The 11,023-nt window shown below is 57.5% G+C and overlaps 1 protein-coding gene across 3 annotated transcripts in view; it reads left to right on the top strand.

Annotated features, from left to right (window-relative positions):
• The window catches only part of DPP9 (dipeptidyl peptidase 9), a 43,379-nt gene extending 33,907 nt beyond the window's left edge, over positions 1 to 9,472 (top strand). For 2 of the 3 annotated variants that reach the window (XM_057709220.1, XM_057709223.1), the window contains 4 exons: positions 729 to 881; positions 1,473 to 1,615; positions 2,948 to 3,059; positions 5,701 to 9,472. In XM_057709220.1, the coding sequence (XP_057565203.1) occupies positions 729 to 881; positions 1,473 to 1,615; positions 2,948 to 3,059; positions 5,701 to 5,793 (501 nt within the window). In that variant the 3' untranslated portion in view covers positions 5,794 to 9,472. Of the gene's footprint in view, positions 1 to 728; positions 882 to 1,001; positions 1,137 to 1,472; positions 1,616 to 2,947; positions 3,060 to 5,700 lie in introns of those variants that run through there. The other variant, XM_057709222.1, reaches the window with a different exon arrangement.
• The last annotated feature ends 1,551 nt before the right edge of the window (positions 9,473 to 11,023 follow it).

The following is an 11,023-nucleotide window of genomic DNA, read 5'->3' as shown; positions in this document are numbered from 1 at the left end:
CCCCACCTGGCGCCTGAGACCCAGATGCGGCCAGACACGTCAGTACAGGCCCGCTCAGCCGGAAGCCCCAAGGGCTGGGCCAGACAGGCACGGGCGGCTGTGGAAGTGGTGCTGGCGGGGGCGGTGATGTTGATGACAGTGACCGTGATCAGGATGTTGATGGTGATGATACGACGATAATGAGGGTGGCGGTGGGGATGCGGGTGGCGATGGGGGTGCGGGTGGCAGTGGGGATGCGGGTGGCAGTGGGGATGCGGGTGGCGATGGGGATGCGGGTGGTGGTGATGGTTTTGGTTGTGGTGGAGATGAGGATGGAGACGGTGGTGCTGGTGGTGGTGATGACGGTGATGACAGCACCTGTTCATCCAGCCTCAGCATACACCCGGCCTCAGAGTACAGGACCCTCAGCATCTCATCACATCCTCACACCCTCTGTGGAATCAGCCTTACTCATGTGGACATCCTCAGTTTGGGGATCAGGGAGCTGAGGCCCAGAGAGGGGACGTGACTTTCTCAGAGTCAGCCAGGAGATGGCAAGGCAGGGTGGGTGTCAGGCCGGTCTGACCGCCACCCCAGAGAGCAGGTTTGCATGGGGCCCGGAGAGAGGTTGGCTTCCAGAGAACTGCTTTTGATCCAAGAGGGAGAGGGCTCCCCGCAGGGGAAGAGGTGGGACAGCAGGGCGCGTGCCTTGGAGCAGGCCGCTGAGAGGTGCCTGGCCTCGTCCGCAGGGCCAGGTGGAGATTGAGGACCAGGTGGAGGGCTTGCAGTTCGTGGCTGAGAAGTACGGCTTCATTGACCTGAGCCGGGTCGCGATCCACGGCTGGTCCTACGGAGGCTTCCTCTCGCTCATGGGGCTGATCCACAAGCCCCAGGTGTTCAAGGTGGGTCCTGCCCCGCCTCCTCCCTCCTATGTGCCAGTGCCCACGTGTGCCCCTTGGAGCCCGCCCCCCGGGGGAGGCATCTTGGCAGGGGCCTTGCCACGTGGCTGTTTCTCCCTGCAGCAGCCCCACGAGGCCGAGCCCCCCTCCTCATTGCCCGCCACTGCTGACCCCAGGATGGCGTCCGGCTGCACAAAACCCCGCCAGCAGCTCTCTGTGGGAGGCTGAGCCCGGGACCCCGGCCTCGGATGGGCAGAGGTGGGGCATGGTGTGAAGAGCGTCGGGGGAGGGCCCCCAGGCCGGCGGCACTGTCAGGGCACCGCGGGGCGGCGATGAGGAGGAGGAGGCAGGAAGGCAGTGGGCCCAGGGCGCGCTCGTCCAGCTCCGCCACACTCCCGAGACAATGCACGGTCCACGGGGGAGACACGTCTGAGGGCCCCGCCCCTGCCAGCCCCCGTGTGCATGCACGCTCCTCACGTCCTCCGGGGGAGGCCCCGGGACAGCTGGCCAGGCGCAGGCTCCCGGGACCTGACCTCTGTGTGTGTGTGTCTCTCTCTCTTCTCCCCCCTCCTCCTCATCCACGGTGGCCCTCAGGTGGCCATCGCAGGCGCCCCAGTCACGGTCTGGATGGCCTACGACACAGGGTACACGGAACGCTACATGGATGTCCCAGAGAACAACCAGCTCGGCTACGAGGCGGGTTCCGTGGCCCTGCATGTGGAGAAGCTGCCCAATGAGTAAGGCCCCAGCCGCCCCGATTCCGGGTCGCCAAGGCCGGCCCTCCGTGAAGCCGGCGCGCCTGTGGCTGGGTGGGCATGGCTTCCACACCTCCTCTCTGCCTGCTCTTGTGTCCCCTGCCCTCCCGCAGCCCTCCCTTCTCACGGCTCCTCCCTGAAAGCAGGCACCGGCGTCTCTTGGAGCGAGGAGGGAGGGAAGCCCCCCAGTCCTGCCCCCAGAGAGATGGAAGGGACGGTCTAGAGGCACACCACGGCTCCCCTCACTCCCCAAGCACGCGGCCCACCGTGGGCCCCTTGAGTTGGTTCTGAACCTGAATGGCCTCTGTCTTGCGGGTCTTGGCACTGTGGTTCAGAACACTGGTCCACAGGGGTTGTAACATCTAGGTGTGTTGGACCCGCTCTGACGTCGCATATCTCGCTTTGGGCATGGACTTCCAATTCTCCCATCAAAAAGAAACTGGCATGGCCAGTTTCTGGTGTGGCTCTGTCTGGTGAACGTCCTCCCTGGGCCCCATCTTTAGTGCCAAGGTTCTCATCACAGGCCGACCCCGCCTGGGCCCCTCTCCCTGCGAGGCTGCTCTCTTTGGTCTGGAGTGCGGCCCAGGCTCCCAGAGGTGCCACCTTGCGGTCAGGCTCAGAGCCCACCGCTCCGTGGCCGCCCTCATCTACATTCACATTCATCCTAACTCACGGGAACCATAAAACCATCGAGACAGACGACTTGGGTTGCCAGGGGCAGGGAGTGACCGCTCATGGGCACGGGGGTTCGCTCCAGAGTGATGGAAATGTTCTGGGACTTAGGACAGAGGTGATGGTGGCACAACATCGTGACTGCACCAAATGCCCCTAAATTGTTCCCTTTAAAACGAGTTGATTTTAGGTTGAGTGTCACGTCAATGCTACTTTTTAAAATTTTGATTTATGAATAAAAATAAGATTCCTCAACCCCCCCTTGCCACATGTCAGGCACTCAGCAGCCACGTGGTGGTGATGGGTGGCGCAGGTCTAGAACATCCCACTGTCTCAGAGTGCCCGTGGGCAGCACCGCTCCAGAAGCACCCCGGAGCTCAGGGCGTTCCAGGCACAACCTCTGCGCACACCCCTCCCCTCCTCGCCTGGAAGGAAGCCGGGGCTCTCCCAGACCCGCCGGTGGCTCCCGAGCTTTGGGTTCTGCCGCCCTCTGCTGCTGAGCCGCTGCTTCCGCCCTTGCTGTCCTGGGGTTGGGGCGGGCCCCGGGCCCCCAGCCCTGGCTAAGCGTGGGCTGTGGTGTGACTGCCTCGGGGTGGGAGAAGCGGGTCCGCCCCAGCCCCTCACCCCGACCTTGTCTTCCAGGCCCAACCGCCTGCTCATCCTGCACGGCTTCCTGGATGAGAACGTGCACTTTTTCCACACAAACTTCCTCGTCTCGCAGCTGATCCGAGCAGGAAAGCCTTACCAGCTCCAGGTGGGTGGCTCCTCCCAGGAGCCCGCAGGGTGGGCAGCAGCGGTGGGGGGCACCCGTGGCCTGACTCCTGGCTCCGCACCTACCCGGCTCCCTGGGTCCCGACGTCCAACCTGGGCACTGGGCCGGGCGGAGGGAGGCGGATGGTACCAAAATGATTGCGCATGCGCACGTTTTATTTTCAACCGAGAACCTTGCTTTGAAAGAACTGTACAGAATGCTGAAGGCATCTGAGGTGGGCGGGGGTACCTGGACTGTGGGTCAGAGGAGAATTCCCCGAGGAAGTGACATTTAAGGGCGCTAAAGAGTGAGCGGGGGCTCAGCTAGGCCTGGGAGGGGGCTGCGGAGGACACCAGGCGGGACATTAGTGGGAGGGAGCAGCTTCCGGACAGGCGACCAGGGTGGATGGAGCCAGCAGCAGAAGAGCCGGGGACCGGGCGGGGTGACCTGCGTGGCAAGCCGGGCAGTGCCGCCGGCATGGGCGGGGATTCACAGGAAGGGGTGGGGCTTCAGCAGTAAGGGGGCGTGGTGTCAGGCCAGGGCGGGGCTTCCGTGGTAAGGGGTCGGGCTGCAGCGATAAATGGTGGGGCTTCAGCAGTAAGGGGGCGTGGTCTCGGGTTAGTGGGGGACCTCATGAGAAGGCGGGGCTTCAGCAGTAAAGGGTGGGCTTCGGGGAGGACTCTATTTTGTTCTAAGGGTGAGGAGAGGTGTCGGGCATCCCTCTGGCAGCCTTGTAGAGAGAGGCCCGGGGGGCCAGTGGGACATGAGTCACAGTCAGTTGTCCCGGCCGCAAACGGGCCGGGAGTGGGGAGCGAGAGGCCTGGTGGATTTCGGGGGAATGCTAGAGGTGGGAGGGGCAGATGTTATTACCTGCAGCCACCACGCAGTCTTTCTGCTTCCTGGATGCCTCCATGCGCTGTGTCCTGTCAGGGGAGGACACGTTGCCATCCAACAAGCGGGGAAACTGAGGGTCACCGGGCAGAAGGGACAGGCCGCAGGCACCTGTGGCTGGGCATGCACTTGCCAGATGGGGGGGAGGGGGGAAGGGGCTCCCTGGGGGTGAAGAGCTGTTGGGTGCCTTCTGGCAGCCCTGCCCCCAACAGCACAGGCTCCCCAGACACAGGCCAGAGGCAGCTGCACATCAGAGCAGAGGAGTCAGGCGGGGCCAGGATGGAGCCTCAGATGTCGCTTCTGAGCCTCATGACTGGGATAGCCACTCCCTCCCTGTGTGGCCATTTAACCTTGGGCCTCATCTCCTCATCTGTGAAAGGGGCATGTGATAACTCCTGCTTCCCAGAGGTTGTGACGGTCAAATGAGTTCTCTTAGGAAAACCATTTGGCATACAGCGGGGCCCAGAGGCCTGTGCCCCTGCCTGCCCAGGGGAAGCTGAGGGTGAGACAAGATGTTCCCTTGGGGGCTGGGAGCAGGGAGATGGAGCACATCTACCTTCTGCTTCAGACACCCTGAAACAGTCGGTCTGGAGGCTCACAGCCCCAGCTTGTTCACGCATCTCATTGGTTGTCGAGTACCAGGCCTGGGACTCAGGGCTGGGAGCACAGCAGGGAGCCAGACAGACCCCCTCCCTGCCCTCACATTCCAGCAGGAGGAGGTAACCAGCACCCAGGCCCCAGGGTGGCGTAAAGGGGTGGGTGCCTCAGGGTCTGCCCCAGGCCGGGAAGGAGTGGGGCCTGATGAGGGCGAACGTGGGGGCAGCAGGATGCAGGAGTCCGGGTCTTCATCTCAGGCTGGCAAGTCCTTGCAGACCTCTGAGCTGGGGACAGTATGATCAGACGTGTGATTCGTCCAGGATGCACTCACCAAGGCAAGGGTGGAGGAGGGGGAGAGCTCTGGGCAGTTCGATGCATTCCTAGGGTGAAGCATCCTTAGAGTCTAAAATAGGTTGCAGGCCTGTTGCAGGAGCCCTCACTTCATGGCCAGAGGCAAGACCTGCATCCCTGTCACCGTCCACCCAAGAGCCTGGGCCTCCGCTCAGCCAGGTCTCAGGGACTGGGCGATTCCTTGGGCACGACCCTTTGCGCCAGCACGCTGCTGCGTCTCTCTGGGAATGATCCCCCCTCGGGTGGTCAGCGGACCCAGGAAACACTTGGCAAAGCCTGGTGGGGGGTGGGGGTGTCCTGCGGCCTTAGCGTGTACGGTCCCCAACGGGGCCCGTTGGTAAGGTGAAGATGGCTCAGGCGGAGGGCACCAAACGTCTCTGAGATTTGAAGCCCCAGCCCCTGCACGGAGATGCGTTCCTTGCGCTCCTGGGTTTGGGGGATAGAGCAGCAGCCTAGTTTCTTAAGGCTTTCCTATGTGCAAGTATTTGAGACCTTAGGTTACTCAGGCCACGAAGCTCTACAAGGTCTGAAATCTTCATTCAGCTTTCATAGGGGGTGGGGGTGGACTGCAGTCAGGGAGGCTGTCACTTGCCCAGAATTACACAGCAAGTTGGCTGTGGAGGGGGGATTTGAACCTGGGTCCCTCGGTTCTAGAGCAAGACCTTTTCCCTCTCTGCACCCTCCCAGGGTGGTCGGGGCAGGACGGCAGCCCTGAGGGGAGATGCTCTGAGCCAGGGGTGGGGGGGCAGGGCTCAAGGTACGGGGTGCCTCGGTGCCACCAGCCCGGCCTTCTCTGTCCACCCAGATCTACCCCAACGAGAGACACAGCATCCGCTGCCCCGAGTCCGGCGAGCACTACGAAGTCACGCTGCTGCACTTTCTACAGGAGCACCTCTGAGCCTGCGGCCGCCGCGCGGGGCCGGCACAGTCCGAGCACAAGTGGCTTCGCTGCCGCCATCGAGGCGGGGTGCGGGGACGAGGCGGGAGGGGCCGAGTGGCCCCCACAGCGCCTCCTCCCACCGGCCCCGCCAGACCGCCCGCCCCGGGAGCTGCCGCCTTCGCCCCAACGCCTTTTCCCGTCTTCGTTCACGCTCCTGGGTTTTCTGCCTGCTGCTTCTCGGTGGCCAGGATGGAGAGATGGGGCCGCCGTCCACGAGGCGCTTCCTCGAGCCATCCCTCCTCTCCCCATCGTCTGGGGGCAGGAGCTCAACTCCGCTGGGCACTGGAGGCCGGAAGAGACTCGGAGGAGCCGGGCCTTTGCCCCCGGGGCACAGAAGCATGCGATTGCCTTTCCTCCCCACCCACCCGCATCATGTTTGTGTTTTGTTTTTGGGGGGAGATGGGGGTCGTTTTTCTTAATTATTTAAAAGACAGAAAGCAAGGGTCGCCTACATCTGGAATCCGGGTCTGCCGCCGGGCCGCGGGGGTCACCCCAGCCAGCACCTGCAGCCCGAAGCGGGAGTCGTGCCCAGCAGGCCGGGAGCGGTTCGCAGGGAAGCGGGGCAGCCGCCCGGCCCGGCTTTCAGGCAGGCTCTGAAACGTGCCCAGCCCCGTTCTCTGCAGGTCAGCGGCCGCCCCCTCCCCAGCCCAGCCAACCGGCCACACGTTTCTGCCTGGCCCGCCCGCACAGCCTGGGTTCCAGGGTTGGGAGTGGAACCCTCCCCGCCTCAGGGTTTTCCTTACTGTTTCCTTTCCCTCCCGCCAAGAGTTCTGCCAGGGGCGGGTAGAAAAAAAATTAAAAAACAAAAAACAAACAAAAAAAAAACCCCACCAGAGAAAAACCACCTCTACATATTATGGAAAGAAAATATTTTTGTCAATTCTTATTCTTTTATAATTATGCGTGAAAGAAGTAGACTCATTAAACGATTCCAGACGGAAGCACTGCCACCTGCTTGAGGTTCCTTCTAAACCCCTGGGGCTGGTGATGGGGGCTCCTTGAGTGGGTGGGGGTCCTGGGAAGAGACTGAGCAGAGGCCAGGGCAGTCTTTGCAGTCCAGGGGTGGGGGCAGGGCTGCTTGCTCAGTGGTGCTGCCCTGGCACAGAAGGGGGGGGCGCCATGGCAGGGCTGGCAGATGCCCTGCCTCTCAGCCAGCCGGCCCAGTACAGACAGTCCCAGAGGTCCCGAGGCAGCCCGTGGGTGCCTCTGAGGGGCCCATCCCAGGGTGTGGCGGGTGGCCTTCCTTTCACACCTCTTCTTGTCCAGAGACTTGACTCAGTGGTCGGGGAATCAGGACACACCGACGAGGGAGGGCAGGCCTTGCCCCTCTTCGTGTATGTCCTAACAGCTGAGAGGCTAGGAGACCAGGGACCATGCCCGTGCAAGGGGCACTTGTGGTACTTGACTTTCTAACAGCGCGATGGCCTCGTCTCCGTGCTATCACCTGCTCCATCATTTGGGGAGGTCCAGTTTTATTTTTAATGGCTTAAAGAATAAAACAAACCGGGACTTCCCTGGTGGTGCGGTGGTTAAGAATCCACCTGCCAATGCAAGGGACACGGGTTTGATCCCTGCGCCAGGAAGATCCCACATGCCGCGGAGCAACTAAGCCCATGCGCCCTAGGGCCTGTGCTCCACAACAACGGAAGCCACTGCACTGAGAAGCCCACGCACCACAACAAAGAGTAGCTCCCGCTCTCCACAACTAGAGAAAGCCCGCGCACAGCAATGAAGACCCAGTGCAGCCAAAATAACATAATAATGAAAAGAATAAACCAGTACAAAAAAGATATAGAGTGGAAAAAGACACCCTCCCTCCTGAAAGGTAACCCCTCCCAAGTCTCTCCTTTTAATACCTGCCTTCTATTCCGCCCTGTGAATGTGCCATTATTAATTTTGCCAGGCACCTATCAAAGGATAACAGGTTATTCTGGGCTTTTCCTATAAATCGGGGGTCAACAGACTTTGTCAAGGGCCAGACAGTAAATATTTCAGGCTTTGTGGGCTAGGCAGTCTCTGTTGCAACCTCTCGACTCTGGCCCTTGCAGTTCAAAAGCAGTCATGGGTGATGTGTAAATGAATGGGTGTGGCTGTGTGCCAATAAAACTTTATTTACAAAACCACACAGCCAGTCAGATTTGGCCAACAGGCTGTAATGGACCAACCCCTGGTATAAAGGATGCTACAACAAATAGCCTTGTACATGTTTGGGGCATATGTCTGAGTTTATAGGGTAAGTTCCTAGAATTATCAAAAGGCATCTTAATTTTTAATTTTGAAGAATATTGCCAAGTTGCCTTCTAAAGAGCACGCCTCAGTGTCCACACCTCTTGGTGAAGTGTGCTTGTTCCTCCATTCCTTCAGTACTACATGTTATTTTTGCCAATCTTAGGAGTGAAACATGGCATCTCACTGTAACTCAAACGCACATTTATGTGTGTGAATATTTTCATGCTTTAAGACACGTGTTTACGAGTAATCATTTGCCTTTCTTTTGATCTATTGACCTCATTGATTTGTAAACACTCTTTATATATGAAGGAAATCAGTCCATAGTCATACATGTTGCAAACTGAACTGTGTTGCTGATTGCAAAGTGTTTTATGGGTAAGAAGCTCAGCCAAAGAATGTTTAAAATCATCTCAGCGGGACTTCCCTAGTGGCGCAGTGGTTAAGAATCTGCCTGCCAATGCAGGGGACATGGGTTCAATCTCTGGTCCAGGAAGATCCCACATGCTGCAGAGCAACTCAGCCCATGTGCCACAACTACTGAGCCTGCATGCTGCAACTACCGAAGCCTGTGTGCCTAGAGCCCGTGCTCTGCAACGAGAAGCCACCACACTGAGAAGCCCGCACACCACAACAAGGAGTAGCCCCTGCTCGCCACAACTAGAGAAAGCCTGTGCGCAGCAGTGAAGATCCAAAACAGCCAAAAACATAAACAAATAATAATAAAATAAAATAATCTCAGGAACAAGAAGATGTCTTGCCCTTAATCCCCTATGAAATAAAGTGGAGAGGCCCCGGGAGGCTTGGCAGCTGGTGCCCAGCAATGGCCTCAAGCAGGAACTCTTTTTTTTTGTGGGGGGCGGGGGGGGAGGCACACCTCATGGTATGTGGGATCTTAGTTTCCTGACCAGGGATCGAACCCGTGGCCCCTGCTGTGGAAGCACGAAGTCTTAACCACTGGACCATCAAGGAAGTCCTTCAAGCAGGAACTCTTCATCAGAACTTACTACCTCTGCCTCCCTTGGTCAGGACTCAGCACCGGCCAAACTTCAGTCAGTTGTATTCCCGCCCAGACAACAAGGCCTGGGAAGGGACACGGGGTGGGGGTGATGGATGAGGAGCAGCTACAAAAGGACACGTGTCAGCTGGCAGGAGGTCTCAGTCTTCGAGGTGGCAGGTTAAGAGACCTTTGTTTTCTTCATGGTTGATACAGGGCCGCTTGTTTTCTCCACCGCTGGTGGGCGTTCCATCTGAGGGAGGGTCCCAGCGCTGTTTCAGGTCACCTGTGTACAAGCTGGAGTCCTTTCCTGGTGGAAGTGCTCAGCTCTCCTCTAATTGGCAAGAACCCATGAGCAATGGACATAAGATCCCGTTTCACATCGTTTGCAGATATTTTCCCAGTTTGTCATTTGCCTTTTGACCATGTGTATGGTATTTTTTTGTATTCTCTATTTTTTTAAATTGAAATATAGTTGATTTACAATGTTGTATGGTGTTTTGTTTTGTTCTGTTTTTTTGGCCACATACACCACATGGCATGCAAGATCCTAGTTCCCCAGCCAGGGATTGAACACGTGCCCCCCCACAGTGGAAGCTCGGAGTCCCAACCACTGGACCACCAGGCAAGTTTTTGTTTGTTTTGTTTTATTTTGAAGTAATGATAGACACACGCGAAGTTGCAAAAAACAGTTCAGAGTCCCATGCACCCTTCACCCAGCTTACATCTTACCTGACGCTGGTACACTGTCACACCAGGAAACGGATGTGAATACCATGCAATTAACCTGACTCTAGATCTTATTTGTATTTTATCAGCTTTCACATGTACTCATCTGTGTGTGTGCAGTTCTATTCCACTCTGTCACCTGTACAGATTCCTAGAACCACCACCACAGTCAAAATACAGAGCTGCTGGGGACTTCCCTGGCGGGTTGCGTGGTTAAGACTCTGTGCTTCCACTACGGGGAAGGGGGGTGAGGATCTGGGGTTCGATCCCTGGTTGGGGAACTAGGATCCCCCATGTCGCGTGGCCAAAAAGAAAATACAGAGCTGTTTATCCACCACAAGGGAGTTCCCTCTTTATTACGTGCACACCCACCCTGTTCATGGTGCCCTGACCATGGAGAGAGAAGTGATGATATCTGTGTTACCAAATCTTTTCTTCCTTTACGACTGCAAGATTTCATGTCACGATTAAAAAGCAGAATCTTGGGAATGATTTTTTTTCTTTTAATCCCTTCTGGTTTTTTGTTTGTTTTTTTTGGAGGCAAAAAGGAAAACGGAGAAACAAAAGGCTTGGGGTCTTTCTGAAAAGAAAAGACACACACACACACACACACACACACACACACCCCTACGCCTCTTGAGTAGGAGACTGAAACCACTCACAACTGAAATTTTACCTTGTTAGCAGCAGTGCTTGGCCACTAACTGAATCCTTCATAGCGACAGGCTGAAGGTCAAATGCAGCGGTGAGGATATGGAAACATAAGGGAATCGTGCTGTGTTTAACACAGCATAGGTCTGCCATCCTCCAATTTAAGGAGCCAGTTCCTTATGGGTCCACAGCAGCCTGCTGCAAGGAGGGAGCCATTTCTTTCCTTTTTTTTGTTTTTGGCTGAGCAGCGCAGCATGTGGGATCTTAGCTCCCCCACCACGGATCGAACCTGCGACCCCTGTAGTAGAAGCGCCGGGTCTTAACCACTGGACCACCAAGGAAGTCCCCTTTAGGAGCCATTTCTTAACACAAGCAGGCACCCCCATTTAGGACAGGCCGCCGCTGTAGAAAAGCATGAATTCTGGGGTTGGGGTTACCTGCGGGCATGTCAGCCTCCCACAGGAGCCTCACAACCTTCTTTTCCTGGGAGGTACAGAGATTTGAGCTCCTCAAAGAGGACAACAGAGCCCAGCTTAGGGGTTACCTGTGATGTCTTCTGTGTCCTATTCTTTTAAGTCAGAA

This window comes from Hippopotamus amphibius, chromosome 15, assembly GCF_030028045.1.
Source record: "Hippopotamus amphibius kiboko isolate mHipAmp2 chromosome 15, mHipAmp2.hap2, whole genome shotgun sequence".
NCBI classification, from domain to species: domain Eukaryota; kingdom Metazoa; phylum Chordata; class Mammalia; order Artiodactyla; family Hippopotamidae; genus Hippopotamus; species Hippopotamus amphibius.
Note: the sequence above shows the minus strand (reverse complement) of the source record. Positions and strands in the feature narration are given on the sequence as shown.